The sequence below is a fragment of the Penicillium waksmanii genome (genome assembly GCF_028829765.1).
Source record: "Penicillium waksmanii strain IBT 27052 chromosome Unknown utg000005l:1.0-5232799.0:1.0-5237142.0, whole genome shotgun sequence".
Taxonomy (NCBI): domain Eukaryota; kingdom Fungi; phylum Ascomycota; class Eurotiomycetes; order Eurotiales; family Aspergillaceae; genus Penicillium; species Penicillium waksmanii.
The window spans coordinates 314,284-331,959 of NW_026643252.1; the positions used below are offsets into that span (position 1 = coordinate 314,284).

The window sequence follows — 17,676 nt, forward strand, 5'->3', positions numbered from 1 at the left end:
CTATATGGCTCCACCGATTCCCCGTCGTTGAATACGGGGAGCATTCACCGCCTATATGCCCATTCTCCTGTATACGAGTATGCAGGGCCTAGCTCGGTCTGCCCCGGCCCGTCGGAATTTGTCTCGAGGGCGATCATCTGGGCTTATGTATGCTTTCGGTGGCTTCATGGGGCCGGCCACCGAGACAATGTGATTCTGAGTTGTCGATCATTGGACGAGGACTCGGACTGCCATTGAGTTGGAGAGTAATCTTGCATTTTGGCGAATAGGAGAATAAGGTTTTCGTCTCCGGCAGGCAGGGTCTATGCTTTGACCCACTTGGGTAGAGTTGACTCCGCGTGGCAGTGAGGTACATGGCATCTACGGAGTAGGTTCGTAATATGATTGGCTCTTATAATAATATACTACCATCAAACTGCCACTGGCATTCCCCTACAGGCCATTACCATCCATTCATCCAGTCTCTAGTGATAAATTCATGTTCAAAGCTACTTTCTTTTCCATGCGAGCCTTTTGGGATGTTAATTTCCCAATTCAATTGGAGATGGACTTTCACGTTATCTGGTAGGAGTATAGAGTAGAAGGACCGGATTGATGGAGCGCATTGAGCGCATGAGATGACCCACTGGTGTAGTCCTAGGATCTCTGGTTTTGGCCTGGATGCTGGGCCTGTTCCTGGTGCTGGTGCTGGTACTGCCGCTGATACTGCTGCAAACTTGCCGCTGCTGGGCCGGGAGAGGTTGTCCATTGTCGCTATTCGGAGGGCCTCGAGGGCTGACACTGCTCGGTTGGCTTATAGCTCCAGGGCTCCTTGTACTTGGTCCCGGTTTTGCGTCCGGTTTTGAACCTGGGGTACTGTGGGTACTGCTTCTAGTTCACTTGCAGCATTGGTCTAAAAAAGTGGACAAAGACGAATTCAATCTTACCGGGCGCAGAGCAATTGCCTCCAAGTGCTGATGTTTGGAGGAAGATTGGATCTGTCACGGTCCATTTCTAACTTCGCCAGGGCGGAATCTGTGGCCCTTTGACTGATACAAGCTTCCTCGTGTCATTACTTTTGACATAATGATGGTACTGACTAATTGTCTCGGAGTATACACTTATTCCGCAGGGACACCGAGTGTCATTCCGCCGTCAACTGCAAGAACCTGTCCTGTGATCCATTGTGACTCCGGCAAACAGAAAAACAGAATAGCTTGAGCAATATCATCAGGAAACCCCAGTCTTGGCCACGGCGTAGCACCTTTCATAGTCTGAAAAATCTCCTTGTTTTCCAGATTGACTCGAGCCATCCCGGTGGCAACGACCCCGGGAGCAATGCAGTTGATGTTGATGGAATCCCTGGCATGATCAATTGCACCCGCTCTTGTCATATGGTTGATGGAGGCTTTCGTAGCGGAATAGGCCACTTCCCCTGCATATGCTATATTTGCTGCACAGGAGGAAACATTCACAATTCGGCCACGGCTTCCCCAAGAGTCATCCACCTCCTGCTTGAGAAACTGCCGAATGGAAAGTCGCGACATCTTAGATGTACCCGCAGTGTTAATCTGCAGCATCTTCGCCCAAAGCTCATCATCTTCATCGGCAAACTTCCTGAACGGCGCCCAGAATCCAGCGCAATTCACAAGGATATCGAGACGTTTGAACATCTGTTAAACATCCAGAATATTAGCTACAAGCCAACAGATCGCTGTCAAGTATGAGAATGACATATAAAGTTCTAGGAACCATGAGAGCGAGCTTTACCTTTGCTGTTTTTTCAAATGCGGCTTCCACTTGTTCGAAATTGGAGATGTCAACTTTCTGAAATATCGCGTTGCCCCCATTCTGTATGATTACATCCACGGTGGTTTCTGCAAGATCCTTTTCGTAGCCATTGGGATTGGCTTCAGCTTTGAGATCGCAACAGACCAAAATTGCCCCCTCTCCTGCCAAGGAGAGCGCCGTCGCTCGGCCCATGCCAGAGGAGGCACCGGTCACAAGTGCGACTTTTCCTTTAAGGCGCTTCTGAGACATGGTGGAAGTGTTTCAGATGGCAGCAGCGAGTGAAGGTTGAAGACAAATGGGGGTCAATTTCACTTTTTGACTTCCATCCTGTGCAAAGGCATATGACCCTACATTTAGATAAATGTGGCTGACTTCTTGCACTCCAGTTTCCTGCCTCGGGGGGGATTCTTGGAATATTTCTCTAACAATTTAGTCCGACCGGCGCAATTTGGAGACAAGGCCCACTGGTCAATTTCTTCCCACATTCGCCGGCATCGGTAACGGCCATTAGTGGGCCTTGTTTAACGAACTCTTGTACCGAAACAACTATAGTCTCAAGCGGCTTAGCCGTGCGGGGTATGAAGTAAGTAGAGGCGTGGAGATAGCCCGATGATGGTCCGCCCGGTATTCAAGTCAAAGTGGAATATTTCGCTGTCGTAATAGTCAATAATACCTGGACATTTTAGTTGTCACTGAAGTTTTAATTAAAAAAACCCACAGAAGAGAAGTCAACGCTTGTCAGCACCTTTTGCCCTCATCTCAGACACCCTCGGCTCAGACATAGAATCAGGAAAATGAAAAGCCCCAACACTCTCTCGCGAATGGTAGGAGGAATATCCCCTGCGTGGGGAGTAGTGGCTCTTTTTATGGCCTTTGCCATTTATCGTCTTCTTCAAATTGGCCGACGTGATCCCCGTATGCCCAAGGGACCTCCAACACTGCCTATTCTCGGGAACTTCCACCAGATTCCATCAAGCGGCCTATATGCAAAGTGTGTGATGAGAACCAAATTTATCATGTTGCTTTTGACTAAATTCTCTCCATTCATCAGATTCCGTGACTGGTCGAAGGAGTACGGCCCGGTATTTTCGCTAAAATTTGGACCGACCAATATCATTGTCTTATGTGATAGAAAAGCCATCCATGCATTGCTAGATAAAAAAGGAGCTATTTACTCGGATCGTCCTCCTAGCTATGTAGGCCATCTTTTGACGCAAGGCGATCACATTGCCTTGGAACAAATGGACCCGATTTGGCGCGAGAAGCGGAAGGTCATTTCTCATAACTTCTCTCCAAAAAACCTTGACGAGAAACATTTCTTGGTTCAAGAAGCAGAGTATGTGTCAGATAATACCTGTCGGATCTCACTTGGATTAAAGTCACGTTCTAACTTGAAATCCAACCGCCCGCGATAGAGCGACTGTTCTACTAAATGACCTGATGAATACCCCGGACGGGTTCTTCAATCATGTACGAAGATACACTGCTTCATCCGCTTCAGTCCTTGCTTTCGGTCACCGGGGATCGACCTTTGATTCATTTTGGGGTCATGTATGTATTATGACATGCGAAGCCTAAATCGGAATATGTTGAATGTAGATTTTAACAATGTCTCAGGTCGTTTACGACGTCATGGACCGATGGACTGAAGCAATGGAAGCTGGTGCCAATCCACCTGTGGATGAATATCCCATTCTCAAGTTTATTCCAAAGCGCTTTGCTTATTGGAAACGACGCGCGATCGCGGCAGGTGAGGTGTTTGATTCAATGTGGGGAAAGGCGCGTCGCATTGTTGATGAGCGTCGAGCCAGGGGCATCAAACGGGAATGCATAATCGATGACTTGCTTGATGAGTATGAGAAGAAAGGCTGGCCGATGTCCCAACATGCATTCAATAACCTGGTTGGTGAGGTCGTTGAAGGCGCAGCTGATACCACCGCTGCTCAGATTCTCACATTGATTCTGGCTTTCGCCAAATATCCCCACGTCCAGGAAAAAGCGCGACATGAAATCGACAAGTTTTGCCCTGCTGATCGACCGCCGACATTCAGTGACTTTAAGAAAATCTCATACATCAACCAAATCGTGAAAGAAGGGATGAGGTGGCGGCCAGTGTAAGTATCGCAATACGACTCTCAAGGATGGCTAGAATTTTGACTTTCAATTTAGTGCTGTGACAGGACTTCCCCATCGTGTCCGCGAGAGTGAGTTTGACATTGAATTTTGCTTCTGCTTTTGCTAACCGCCATGTATAGGCGACTGGTATGAGGGCATGCTGATTCCCAAAGACTCTACGCTTTTTGTAGCCACCTGGGCTATTCATCACACAGAAGAGCTCTTCCAAGACCACGACACGTTTGACCCCGAGCGTTACGCAAACCATCCAAAGCTTGCAAATGACTACGCCGGAAGTCCGGAATGGAGCAACCGAGATAGGTCCTGCCAACCTTTGATTCTGGATCTAACTAACTGGTCTTCGAATATCCACATCACTATGGCTACGGTGCAGGCCGCCGATTATGCCCAGGGGTGCACTTTGCGGAGCGCAACATGTGGCGCATCGCAGCTAAGCTACTATGGGCCTATGAATTCTCCGAACCCATTGACAGTGTTACCGGGAAGGCTATTCCCCTGGATGTGAACGCATACAACTCAGGAATCTTGCAGGCACCACTGCAATTTAAGGTTCGGATCAAAGTTCGAAGTGAGAAGCACGTCGCGACAATCAGGAATGAGTTGGCTGGGGCGTTGGATTTTCTGAAGAAATGGGAATAAAGATGGTTTTTCCTGTTTTGACAAGAAGCATCGGCGATTTGCACCCTGGGCCTCGATATACAAGAGATGACCAAATAAATCATTGCGAAAACCCTGTCGAAGCTAAAACTTGAAGTCCTACCACGGTCATTTTGATTGAATTTGCTGTCTATTTCGTTTGTACTACAGTACTTCCGGAAACCGGTGTCACCACTTACACTCTTTGACTCTTTCTCGAACCCCAATGCCAGGGATCACTAATCCATATTAAGCGTAGTATATAATAGCTATATTAAAATGACATGTATGCATACGTATTGGTGTATTTGATAACCGTACTTAGCGTAAAGTATTTGTTTGATTCCTGTTAAGCCGGTAATGTACCAATAAGGGCAGTAGGGGTATTTTGCAGGACTCGAGGGAAACCAAAACTCTAGAAGGGGAAAAGAACATCAAGAATTTTAACTTTATGAGCTGATTTGACCAGGGTAGACTAATATGCTAGCGCCTTCTGCTTCAAGCCGCGCTTCTTGTGTCTCACCTTAAATTGCCAGTCTAATAACATTCCCTTGGATATTCTTTGGACCAGAAAGTGTCGTATGTACAGGATAACAACATAAAGATTATCTGAATCCTATTCCATCATCGTAAATATGATTAGTTCTTAAAGGTAACTACTGACTCAGCTTTGAATAATATGCGTGTATGTATTCATTAAAGATCCCTAGACCTATATTTTAAACCGCACATGGCCCTAGCATAGAATGCAGAGCACTTCGGTCGAATCTAAAGCTTAACACTTGTCCATTTTCCAACCTAATAGCCACTTGGTTATGTTGTGTGATATGGCGTGCTAGCAGTATGTCTGATGGTAGGCGAAGAAATGGCATAACTCTATAATATATCTACTGATCCTTAAAAATGAAGCTCTGTAAAGAAACTGGACTCTTGTTGTGCTCTTCTATCGTACTATCTGTAAGCCTGATTTTTTCAGTACCTGTTTTAGTACCTGTGATAAGGTATAAGGTATCTATAGAGAATTTGAGGTCGAGCACTCGCTCCGATATTTTAATTTTTCTTTGTGGTCGGAGTTTGAGACGACTACCTAAGCGACGGCCAAGAAGCTTTGAGGTTTTGTTAGACTTTGCAATATCCCAAAGCTTGATGGTTTTATCCGAGCCTGATGCGATCCACTTGCCATCCGGCGAAAACGCCACAGCCTCGACCAGAACTGAATGGCTTTCTATTGTCTTCTGAAGGTTCCCTGTTGTGCTATCCCAAAGCTGGATGGTCATATAAGAGCCTGAAGCGATTTGCTTGCCATCTGGAGAAAACACCACAGTCTTGACGGAGTTGGCATTTGGTGTCTGTATAAGAGAAGTCCAGGCTTTCTCAGTCTTGGGGAAACTCTTGAGGTATACTGGCATTTTGCTAATATTTCTTGTCCTCACAATGCTTGTTTCAGGACTGAAGATAAGAGCAGAGCTATAGATCTGTAATGGCCATCACGCTATATTGTAGTAATGTCGTTGTAAGAAACGTGTGGCATCTTGTATAAGTGTGAGTGTCGAAGAATCCTCCTTTAACAGACTATCAGCAATAAGCCTAGAGAGCAAGAGTTATCAAGCACTTACCTTAGTCATATCTCTCAGGGCTACGATAGAATCCAAGGCCTTAGGTAAACTATATAGTAGGCTAGAGCATTCTAGCCATTCTAAAAGCTTGCTGTGTAGAAATAACCTAACTAGCCCTTCTTCAATAGCCCTGCTTTACGCTGTAGCCGTTGGTGGGACTTTCTGGAGATGTTGCACCTAAAATATTGTCGTATAGTCAAGAGAAGATAGTAGAATATTTTGCCTCTTACTTCTCAGTGATTCTGCAAACTTATTAGTCGTGTTATGTTGTGGTAGGTCTAGAAAATTGACTTTCAGCTGTTCACTTAAGTGAGATAGACAGCTAAGAACAATATTATAATGTTTATAGTGACCATATAAGTCAAGTATAGCCAATCCGTTCTCCCCCGCTAGATAATCTCAAATGGATTGATAGACAAATTCAATGTTGTTTCCCTGCATTCTGACAAAAGATGTACAGTGATTAACTATGAACTTGATTATATCACCTCTACAGAATAGACCAGTTACGCTGGGAACTTCTTCTATTTTTAAAGGTCGGTATACCAGCATTATTGCCTTCAGTAGCCGTATATAATTATGGACATTATCTGGCTGGCCTTCGTGTAGCTGATTCAAAATTCGATTATAAAATAGGTGAAGTCTAGGCGGTAAATCCTAAATAGTGGCTAAGGCTTTATCTGTGCGGATATTCTCAAGCCTCTTGTATATCAGGCTTACCTATAGGAAGGTACCCTCGGCTTTCGTGAAAAGTTTAATTTTTAATTTTCTCCCAAGTGTCTCTCTGTATCTGTTTCGAAGGTTGAGCTTATCAACTTTATAGGAGATATAAGCCTGTACAGATTGAGAGATATAGTCGGAGTTGAGCTCTAGACTAACTTACATCTGCTTATGCCCAACTAGTAATGTGCGCTCTACAGCTTCTAATAGCCGGCTTGTCAGGAGCTATTTGATTTTAGTGGGTTGATCAAGACTATTTCAGATAATAAGTCTTAAGAAGTCGGCCATACCACTATCTTGACACTCATTAAGGGCATCTACAATGATATATACCCTTGAACAGTCACACCGGTCCAATATCTCCCAAAGGATATCCTACAACGCTCGCCATAAGCTAACGTCTTTACTGAAACGGTTGTTTTTGGGGTCCTATCGACTTCGTAATGACTCCGCAAGTTCACCCCGCTGTCTAACCAACGTATGAATTAAGCCTTTCATAATTGATTGAAGAGTATTCAGCTCGTTATCTGTATTTTGGCAGAAGAAATAAGTTACTACAGCAGGCTTGTCATATTCTTGGAAGAGTACTTCGATAAGACCGATCGACATCATTGTTTTCCCTTTACCAGTACCGCCCTTGATCTAGAGTAGACATATATCGTTCCCATTTCGCTAACTGCGATATTACAGGTCCTGGAGAATCCAATCAAACGATTGACGGAGTAATTTGTCCTTAGCCTCTTTTAAGCGGCTTTTTATGGCAAACGAGTTTAGGCAGCGTAGGTTTTAGAGGCAAATCTGGTCGATATCCTTGGTAGTATATGCTTGATGAATAGAAATGTGTTACTTTGAACCCAGACTCATAGAGACGTGATTAAACCTACCCTGGTGGAACTTCACCTTGACCGGCCCATGGTTGATCCCAATCTGAAATCCATCGTTTCTGCCATAGAATATAGTCGAAGTCATCATGATCGCAAGTCACACAAAATGCCGCAGTTGTACCATAAGAGTTGAGTCCATTGGAGTTGCCAGCCACTCAGCTGAGTGAGGGGTATCCCTGCAGCTTTGTTGTCAGGTGACCTGAATGCGCTCAACCACCATTTTTTTCTACTAAACATCATGGAAATCCGGTTCTAGGGACATAGCTTTTGAGTAATAATCTAAACAGGAGGATTTCGAATGGATATCGAATAAATAAGCAATTAAGTATATAAGATGTTCCGTCTGTACAGCCTGATTTTGCGGGGGAAATGCAAGGGCGAGTGATACGATAGACAACTTGCCAGATTGCGATGTATCTGTGGATGATTGAGTAGTTTGCATTGAACTAAACATTCCAGGAAACCCCACCTCGAAGATTACTTTTACAGTCTTTTACCAATCCTATGTAATTGTGTTCTTCACGTACCTGTATGGAAAACGTTCTGAAATTTTGCATACATTTCAACTAATCTATACGTGGCATAGCGTATCTTGTCATCAGGGTTTGAGAAGAAATCAAAGAGTGTAGGTGGTGACACCGGTTTTCGAAAGTACTGATAGCTACCAGGGCTTGAATTTTCAATTCAAGCATGGCACCAGGTAAAATATTTCCATCATGGAAAGAAGATATATGTATTTCTTTCTCTGTTAATGTGGATTTCTGGCACAGTAAATGTTAGTAAAACTTTGAAACTTGCAGATGATATTTTGTTCTGATCTGACTCTGACCAAGTAGGCATGCTGTACGGAGTACTGCGGCTACAGTAACATTACGACGGACGGACGAATTTCGGGGGGAATTTTAAACTTTCACTTCTCATATAACAGCCCCAGGCGGGGTTGTCGACAGGGGAGGGGAAGCGAATTGTGGGGAAAGGGCGCCTTGATGGGATTTTTGGCTGTGTATTAATGGATTCAAACAGGCCACAGCAACGCCGAGCCATATTCGCGAAGTCATTCGCAACCCTAGCCGGTTAAAATTTTCACAGAATCGAATCCACAGCCTTAAGTATGTGGTTGAATGTGGACTCCAACAGAGATAGCCGGCGAACATCAGATATTGCTTGCCATGTGTGTCGCCGGTACGTTGAAAGCTCACATATCTAAACCCCGTATGATTTTGAAGATGACTTGGAACTGACGTGTCGTGATTAATAGACGCAAGGTGAGGTGGTAGGTTTTTTTTTAGTTGATGGATATGCCACACAGTCTGATGCAATAGTCCAGCGACCGTCAATGGCCTCAATGCTTAGTCTGCGTTGAGACATCCCAGGATTGCAGTTACCCTGAAGGGCCATTGAAGCCAGGGCCAAAGCTCGGTCAGTGAATAAATCGTGGTCTCGCTTCTTTTTACGTTTCTTTACCATCTTAATCCTCCTTAAAGGGTCTTTGAAGCGATCTCGGAAACGACCCTTGCAGCGATTTGAAGATGATGCAACGTCTTTCAAATCGAAAAGTCTGAGAAAGAGACCGGATTATGGCATTCTAGATACGGAGCCTGCTATAATCGACGCCCATTCCCAACAAAACGATTCTGAATTACATGGCTCGGCTCCAGAAGCTGATGACGAAGACATTCCTGCGGAAAAGGACGGGTCTGATCGGCCAGATTCGCGTTCTAATATCCAAAATCTCTCCTTCATCTTGCACCCAGCCCATGAGGCTACCTCTCCTGATAAGGAACAGTTCTCAGAGCCCAAAATATCCAGGAACCTACAGGGTACGGAAATTGAGAAAGCCTGTGCCGCTCTAGGATTGACGGGAGCATGTGTCTCCTCGATGTGAATATCTCCTTAAAAGTCTCGTCAAGATTTCACTGACTTGTATCCAGGTTAAAATCGTATTTTGACAACATGGTTGCGATCAATTTATTCTGCGAGCCCCAGTTTTCCAAAAAGCTCCACGGCGCTGTGTCATCCACGCACATCTCCGCCTTACTTGCGGCAATGTCAGCCTATGCGGCACGGTTCAGCCCCGAGGAAATTCGTGAGGAATGGACTAGCAGCCCTGGGGAAAGCTGTAAGGGCCAGTCTCCAGTTGACTATTTTTTAACACTCGCTTTCAAATATGTGAATGAAGGATTGAACGAATGCGGTGACGAACCACCTTCTTTGTACATTTTACAAGCACTCATCATCGCGACCCATCTTCAACTCACACAAGGTGTCCGTGGAAAAGCTTGGAGGTCCCTCGGCACTTGTATTCGATTAGCCTATGAGTTGGACCTGCACCTGATCGACTCCGGTTGCGAAGACTTGGACGACTTTGGGGCGGAGGATTGGTGCTGGAAAGAAGAAAAAAGACGGGCATGGTGGGCCATATGGGAAATGGATGTCTTCGCTAGCACCATTCGACGGACGCCTCCTGCAATAGATTGGTCACAAATCGAGACACTTCTCCCGGTGGAGGACGAACATTGGTTCGACCGCCGACCTCAACCCAGTTGCTTTATGAAACGGGACCCGATACTTCGATGGAGGACACTCCATGAGTCTGGCAACCAATCTCCCAAAGCGTGGTTTTTGGTGGTTAATTCCCTCATGAAGGAGGCTCAAATAATCTCAAGTCCTCGAAGCATTCCAAATCGTAACCCTTCTCGACACCAGTCCAAACACACCGGGTCGACAGATGGTACGGAAAGCACAACTGCATTATCTGAGGAAGCGAATCAAAGGCTTGAAACCCTCGCAAACTCTGTTCAATGTTTCATTTTGGTTCTACCGAAGAGCCTACAATATCGCAACCAGTATTTGAACTTTGAAGCCCGAGCTCCTGGCCAGGTGTCTTCAATCAGACAGGATCACTGTTCAATATATAACATTTACATCATGGTGCAATTGGCAAAGCTAATGATACATCGATACGATGTCTTTCGGGGTCTCAGCCCCGGGGTCAAATGGGAGCAGGAGCCTGGAAATCCGGAATTACAAAAGCCAAATATCACCGGATCATACCCAATCTCTGACACAAACAGCGTGGCGTTAGCGCAGTATTTTGAAGCAGCAGACAATATTCTCGCAATAATCAATCGAAGCACCGAGGATCATATTCGATATATAAATCCATTCTTATCGAGCACTATCTGGCTTGCATCTGCCGTCCAGATCTTTCGACAGGAGTTCGAGCATGGTGAAACCAGACGCACATTCATAAAATCCAAGTTTGAAGTCCTTTACATGACCTACAAACAAAGCGTGTCTTGGTGGAACATTCATACGGCCCTTCAACAAAATTTGGAAGCTTTCGAGGGCCAGCTTGAAAATTATCGCAAATTAAAAGATTCACCCAAGAGCCGTTGGTGCATAATACCGTCGAATCCAAGTGCAGATCAATCCAGAAGACCGTCCGTCAACTCGAATCCAAATAACGCGCCGCAGATTACTTTTTCGGCTCTTGAAACCCCGCCGCTAAGTGTAATTAGTACCGAGCTCGAGAACGGTGACTACCAGCGCCAAAACTCACCTACTGGCAACTCCTCTTATGTATTCTCGTCCACCCAAGCCTCCCAGTCCAAACTTAACGACTTGCCAATAATTGATGACATGCATCTTCCATTCTCTGAAAGATCGGATCCTGAAAAACAAAGCTATAGTCAAATTGATCTCAACCCATCATCCGGGTTTCTGGATCCCATACTCTCTGCAAGATCAAATCCAGAATGTTTATTTCCCCGATATTTGGCCAATGATGAAGCTTTTGGACAAGGCGTATCAATCGATGTCACGAACAATATCTTTGATTTACTATCAGGGTATTCTTTGTATTGATAAGTTTATTCTAAGATGAACAAATATCATACCACTAGAAATAACATCGCGCAAAACATCTGAGAATGATCTATGGATGCCCTCCATCAAAATTTGAGAGCCTCTCAAGACAACTGCGGTGATTGAGTCATACAACATGCTTTCCGCTTAAAGCCCAGCCCGGCCAGCTTCTCACCGAAGCTACAGCCTCATGCCAAGTTCAAGATAATTTCAAAAATCGAATCAGACACCGCAGGCTGCGAGCTAGCGACAATTCGGGTGCTGGAAGAGTTGTTGAGATAGTTGCATGGCACCTTAACTATTGTGCTAGGCCGTCTAGTTAGTTCCTGCGGAGACTCTTACGTGATTTAAATCTTGGATTATAGCAGAGGCCCGAATGGCAGGGTCTTAAACTATTAGTACATACTATTGCTAGAGAGCGAATTGGTGGTTGCATTGGAAAAAACTATTTAATCAATCCGAGTGGCACTCATTCGTAATATACTTCGTTGATCAAAGTTCCGATTTTCTCAACCTCCACCCGAATATTGTCGCCGTGGTCCAACACCACCTTGGGATTGCGCATAGCTCCAATACCAGGTCCTGTGCCAGTCATCACGATGGTTCCCCGCTCAAGGGTAGTACCTCGTGAGAGAAATGACACAATCTGGGGGATAGTAAATATCATTTCTCTGGTTGCAAAATTAAAATTAGTGTGTCATTAGGAGCCCAGAATTTATTTATCAAAGACAAACCTCGTGTTCGAGTGTTGTACCGTTTGTCCGTTATAGATAGCCTTGATTCGGAGGTTATGCGGGTCGCCAATGGCGGCGGATGAGACCAGGACCGGCCCTAGAGGACAAGATGCATCAAAACCTGCAAACTGGTTGTTAGACGAATATATCCAGAAGGTACCACATATTGTGAAGACACACCTTTTGAAAAACACCACTGGCTATTTTTAAATTGCTGTCCTCTAGCGCTCACATCATTGCTAGCGGTGTATCCTAAGACATAGTTCAAGGCTTCCTCCTCGGAAATGTCCCTCCCCGTCTTCGAGATAACAAAGGAAAGCTCAGCTTCATAGTCAGTGGTTCCATCTTGAAAAAATCCTGGAATGGAAATCTTGGCTGGGAAAGGTCCGTTCAAAGCCGTTCGAGGCTTTATGAAGAGAACTGGCACATTCGGAATGGGCATATTGGCCTCTCGTGCATGGTCGCGGTAGTTGAGCCCCATGCAGCGGATAATAGGGATTTCGTCTATACTGAGCGGTGACAAGAGCTATTCAAATATCCATTACTTAGACGTCGGTTAGATTTATTGAGCAAAGAATACCTTCGTAACATGGAAGGTTTTGTTCGTGACAACACCATCAAAAATGCTCCCGTTGATGAGCCGGGCAGAGAGTTTGTCGCCTCGCAATGTTGCTAATCCAACGTCAGGAAATTTTTCAGAATCGACCTGACCAATATGAATCAGGCCATCCTCTTCAGCAATGAAACGGATGAGATGGGACCAAGAGGATGACATCTTGCGGCTGTCGTCAATGTCTTGGTTGAACACAGGCCAGGCGCTGTAAGGAAATGAGAGTCGGGAAATAAAGAGACAGAAGTAAAGTAATTGACCATGTTTAAATGTTAGCCTTTATCTGGCCTAGAAAATAGACAATGGTTGTTAAAACGCACAAACAGCAAGAAGTAATAGACGCGGAGCAATTTCGGTCTGTTTAATATCGGTCTAGTTGGTCCGGTATAGCCGGGCTGGGTTGTCTTACGGCACAGGGGGCTGGTAACCAATGATTTAGCCAAAAATTTTCAGCCGAAGAGATGGGGTGTGATGGTACTAATGGATTATCTCCCATCTAAATTTTATATTTCACAGCTACAATGGAAAATGGGACTTAACGTTGGCTGACCCGAGATCACGGATTTTGTGTTTAAAGTAGCAACCATACTAGTAGATGTGTTCTCTCTGCGACCTCCGAGATGGACAAGTTTCTTTCTGTCATAAATCCGATCCATTCTCAGGATCTTTTCAAAGTATTACTTTCAAATGACGCAACCAGATACAATATTAGCAAGCGCTATAGCCACCATCCACGGTCCAGTGCGCTGCTCGGATTTAGTAAATTATTTGCAGTGCTGTTGGATAGATCAAAATCCTTGATATGAAAGCTAAGCATACCTCCTGTTACATATGAAGCATCGTCACTCAGTAGAAAGCATAGTACCTTTGCCACTTCATTTGCTTCCCCCATGCGCCCTAGCAGCGTCGTAGCGCTGATGGCCTGGGAATCAAAGAGGCCTTTTTTCTCACCTTCTCTGAAAATGGCAGTGTCAATCGGCCCACTACTCACAGTTAGTTTATTCGGAGTGAAAATGAAGGGCTGTTTTACGCCGACCGTGGGGTATCTTACGGAAGAAGAGCGTTGATTCGAATACCCTTGCTTCCAAACTCCCCAGCGGCCGATTCTGTCAATCCAATGACACCAAACTTACTGGACGCATATGCCGCGTTGTGAGGAAGCCCTCGCAATCCGGATGTACTGGAAACATTGACAATTGCACCACCCGGATTAGGTAGATGAGGTATTTGAGCCCGCATACAATGCATGACACCAGTTAAATTGATGCCTATCATTGCGTTCCAGTCACTATCCTTCTATATAGTATTTTTAGTCGAGCAATTCCAATTGCAGGGAACTGAAGAGTCCGAGTACCATCGTTGCACAGGTCGTGTTGCCACTGCCACCCGCAATGCCGGCCACATTTGCTGCACCATCCAAGCGACCAAATTCATCAATGGTATACTGGATCCATTGTTCAACTTGGTCGTATCTGCTTACATCGACTTTCTGACTGATGGTGCGAGTCTTGAAACCGGTACCTGTGGGCTGTTCAGTATTTGAAGCTCCTGGCTCTATGTAGATGGAGACTGAAAATAGTAACAAAGGACTCACATAAGGCTTTTGTAGCCTCCAATCCCGCACTGTTGACATCACTGATGGAAATCCCAGCTGCGCCGAGCTCCGCCAGCCGAACCACTATAGCCTGGCCAATTCCGGAGGCCGCTCCGGTCACAGCATAGAACCGACCTATCATGCTAAGGTTGGTTGAGATATCGCAGGGGTAGAATATCTCTAATTTTTGAAGGATAATGCGGTACAATCCAACTTTTTATTTGGCGTGAAGTAACCTTTTCCTTCGCTGTTTCCCCGCGCGGACGGATTGATTTCGGGCGAACTTGAATTGGCGAAATGACGGATCGATTCCAGGAGAAATATGCACAAGTTTTATCTTACAGATCGCAAACCAAAGCCGCAGTATCGAAAATATACCCCCGGTCGATAGAAAGAACCAAGCTGATCTCAAGTTCCAATTAACTTGATCTTCTTGTCGTATAACTATATAGCCTCACCACCCACCTACCCCCTGCTATGATATACTAACAATCATCTCATTCATTTTCATCTGGCCTATGCCAAAGGGGACCCCATAGTGAACAGCATACAAGGGGATGATGGGGCGGCCTACAACACTAGTCATATAGATATACGCCCTTCACTAGATCCACATGACGTCGATTAATGCAGCTTATCTAAACGAAGTACAAAAATATGAAACATAAACCGAGCCAATAGTGGTTGAGTATGCCATCAATTAATTAGTCACAAATTGCCTTCCGAATGTAGCCCAAGGATGGCACGTATTGCCTGCGACAATCTACTGTTGCAAGAGCTTTCGGTGGCTGTGGGTACTGCCTTTGCCCTCCAGCCAACTACTCGGTCAGGTCTGACAAGGACCGCGCCATCCTCATTCACACCCCTCAATCGCTCCCAGTCAAAATAGACATCTTCCCAAACCTGACGAAAACCGATGGAATGAACATTGATGGGAACACCGAGCTCCTCGGAAACTTGGTTAGCTGCGACCTTCCAAGCATCCCCTCCAATGCCAGTGAAAAGAGTAAAGGCACCATGTCCAGCCAGGTCAATTGTCGAGACCGGCTTCGTGGGAATCACCTTATTGAGCCACACGTGAGGAAGTCGGCATCCGGGGTGCGTACTTGGCTCATAATATAACACATCGTCTTCTGCTGCACGCCCACGCCGTTCGTATGGGAGGGGCTCGTCCGCGTCGTAGATTCCTGGGCCATGATATACTTGACCCATCTCAACACCAAGACCATGGAACTCATGCGAGGTTTGTGTAATTGCTTTCTGCAAGGCAAGGCGACGCTTCCGCCCTTCCGGGTTTGCCTCTCGTAGCTCTGACAACACCTTTCGACGGACTTCAACTTCCTTTGGCAGAGTTCCCAGAGCCTCCCAAACACTGAAGTGATCACGGAATGCTTGATTGGCCCGAGTGATGATTGAACGCCCGACGGGCTGGCGCTCGATACTATATGTATCTAGTAGTGACGGCGGAGCCTGGCCCTTATGGACGTATGCGACCTTCCACGCCAAATTAAAAGCATCCTGGATACATGTGTTGGAGCCAAGGCCATTCATGGGCGGATGTCTGTGAACGGCGTCTCCCATGCAAAATCTGTTGGTGGAAAGGGAAAGTCAGCTCTGATTAGGCACTCAAGTGCGTCACGTATGAGAGAATGGTGATTTAATCTCACATATTTCCCTCGGAGTATTTTTCTGCCACAATTTCATTGATATACCACTTGGACACGTCCAAAATCTCCGCCGGGGTGTCATCGCCGATAAAATCCCTCACCCGCTGAAGATACGCCTCTTTCGAGGGTTCAGTACTGGGATCGCAATCTCGGTTAGGGAACAAGATAAACATCCACTCGTTCCACGGTTTCACCATACGAACGATGCCCTGCCAGCCAAACTCAGGGTGCTCTTTATCAGGCTGCATGACCCAATGGAGATTACCTCGCCGGTGGACAACGAGATGAGAGAGATCAGTTTTGACAAGAACATTAATTGCAAGGCCTTGGCCAGGTTTAATGGAGAGGGGAAGGTCCAACTGTTTGACAACCTGGCTGCGTGCACCATCAGCGCCGAAAAGATACTTGGTGCGTATCTTGTACTGGATGTTTGAAACCTCATCGTGGACGGTGGCAATGATGAGTCCCTCGTTATCAATTTCAAACGATGATAATGCCGTATTGAATCGCGTGTTGAATCCATTCTGTGCAGCATATCGAACGAGAACCGGCTCCAACAGAGTTTGAGGCAAATCAATCGGAGAACAGGGACTAGCCATTTCGTAGTCACCCTGGCACCGAGTCAATGAAAGGATTGTTTTCCTGTGGCATGTTCTCTTACCTTCCGCCCTGGCGCATGACCCCATGAGTGGATCCTAGCATATTCTTCACCAGCCATACTATGACACCATCTAGTGTGGGTCATACAATGTCCTTCGGAGGACAGTTCACGAAGTTGTTCATCGAGGCCAATATCACGAAGGCATTCTTTACTGGAATTAGCTACCATTTTCTCCTCGACAGTGAGTATATCTAACCTAAAGCAGCCATGTTGGTGATATGCGCCCGCGGCGTATTTGCCGTTGCGGGTGCTGAACTAATCATGATACCCTTGAGACCTCCGACGGGTTAATATGTGAGAAAGCCTTGGGCTATTATATTGCTTACCATAGCTCGTCAAGAAGCAGGCCAGAGAGGCTCCGGCGGGTCCAGCACCAACTATCAAAAACTCAGTCTCTACTTCGCCGGGCGTCTGTTGAGACGAGTCCGAGTGGTATGTCTTCATGCCCCTAGCCTCGCAAATCCTAGAAATTGGTATTTTGTTCCCGGTAGTGCCATTGGCAGCATTTGGAAAAATGTTAGTATCAACTGAAGGGGGCATGACACGATTTTTGTCCTGATGAGCCGAAAGAACTGAGAACAATTTGAAGTGATTGTGATGGTGAGCGTAGGACAGGCAAGATGGAAAATATACTAGTAGTTTTTGCTGGCGAAGGTTCACTCGGCCACGTACTAAACCCAACGCCGCCATTTTCGTGTTTCATTCTTCAAAATTACTAGCAATAAAAAGAACAAGTCTTTAGGTAAATTTTCAATGAGCTAGATCTCCTGGTGGGGTGAAA

At 45.7% G+C, this 17,676-nt stretch overlaps 7 protein-coding genes across 7 annotated transcripts; 2 read left to right on the forward strand and 5 right to left on the reverse strand.

Moving 5' to 3' along the window:
- Nucleotides 1–1,100: 1,100 nt before the first annotated feature.
- N7481_005032 (SDR family NAD(P)-dependent oxidoreductase) lies at nt 1,101–2,019 on the reverse strand (the record flags this gene model as incomplete). Its single annotated transcript, XM_057264251.1, has 2 exons — nt 1,101–1,652; nt 1,750–2,019. 2 exons carry the CDS (start codon nt 2,017–2,019, stop codon nt 1,101–1,103), a joined length of 822 nt encoding a protein of 273 aa, XP_057121971.1.
- A 617-nt stretch (nt 2,020–2,636) lies between these two features.
- Nucleotides 2,637–4,545, forward strand: N7481_005033 (cytochrome P450; the record flags this gene model as incomplete). Its single annotated transcript, XM_057264252.1, has 7 exons — nt 2,637–2,761; nt 2,822–3,106; nt 3,186–3,321; nt 3,388–3,884; nt 3,940–3,974; nt 4,026–4,181; nt 4,280–4,545. 7 exons carry the CDS (start codon nt 2,637–2,639, stop codon nt 4,543–4,545), a joined length of 1,500 nt encoding a protein of 499 aa, XP_057121972.1.
- Nucleotides 4,546–5,429: 884 nt separating this feature from the next.
- Nucleotides 5,430–5,951, reverse strand: N7481_005034 (WD40 repeat domain-containing protein; the record flags this gene model as incomplete). Its single annotated transcript, XM_057264253.1, has 1 exon — nt 5,430–5,951. One exon carries the CDS (start codon nt 5,949–5,951, stop codon nt 5,430–5,432), a length of 522 nt encoding a protein of 173 aa, XP_057121973.1.
- Nucleotides 5,952–8,873: 2,922 nt separating this feature from the next.
- N7481_005035 (uncharacterized protein) lies at nt 8,874–11,629 on the forward strand (the record flags this gene model as incomplete). Its single annotated transcript, XM_057264254.1, has 5 exons — nt 8,874–8,944; nt 9,021–9,035; nt 9,090–9,181; nt 9,247–9,643; nt 9,694–11,629. The coding sequence occupies 5 exons, from the start codon at nt 8,874–8,876 to the stop codon at nt 11,627–11,629; spliced, it is 2,511 nt and encodes an 836-aa protein (XP_057121974.1).
- A 469-nt stretch (nt 11,630–12,098) lies between these two features.
- Nucleotides 12,099–13,180, reverse strand: N7481_005036 (fumarylacetoacetate hydrolase family protein; the record flags this gene model as incomplete). The annotated part of the gene is made up of 4 exons (XM_057264255.1): nt 12,099–12,300; nt 12,364–12,484; nt 12,544–12,889; nt 12,944–13,180. Coding segments are annotated over 4 exons (906 nt in total), but the record flags the coding sequence as incomplete, so codon positions are not given.
- Nucleotides 13,181–14,020: 840 nt separating this feature from the next.
- On the reverse strand, nt 14,021–14,709 carry N7481_005037 (SDR family NAD(P)-dependent oxidoreductase; the record flags this gene model as incomplete). Its single annotated transcript, XM_057264256.1, has 3 exons — nt 14,021–14,269; nt 14,328–14,494; nt 14,568–14,709. The coding sequence occupies 3 exons, from the start codon at nt 14,707–14,709 to the stop codon at nt 14,021–14,023; spliced, it is 558 nt and encodes a 185-aa protein (XP_057121976.1).
- A 566-nt stretch (nt 14,710–15,275) lies between these two features.
- On the reverse strand, nt 15,276–17,435 carry N7481_005038 (uncharacterized protein; the record flags this gene model as incomplete). Its single annotated transcript, XM_057264257.1, has 5 exons — nt 15,276–16,155; nt 16,235–16,845; nt 16,896–17,041; nt 17,092–17,172; nt 17,222–17,435. 5 exons carry the CDS (start codon nt 17,433–17,435, stop codon nt 15,276–15,278), a joined length of 1,932 nt encoding a protein of 643 aa, XP_057121977.1.
- Nucleotides 17,436–17,676: the final 241 nt, after the last annotated feature.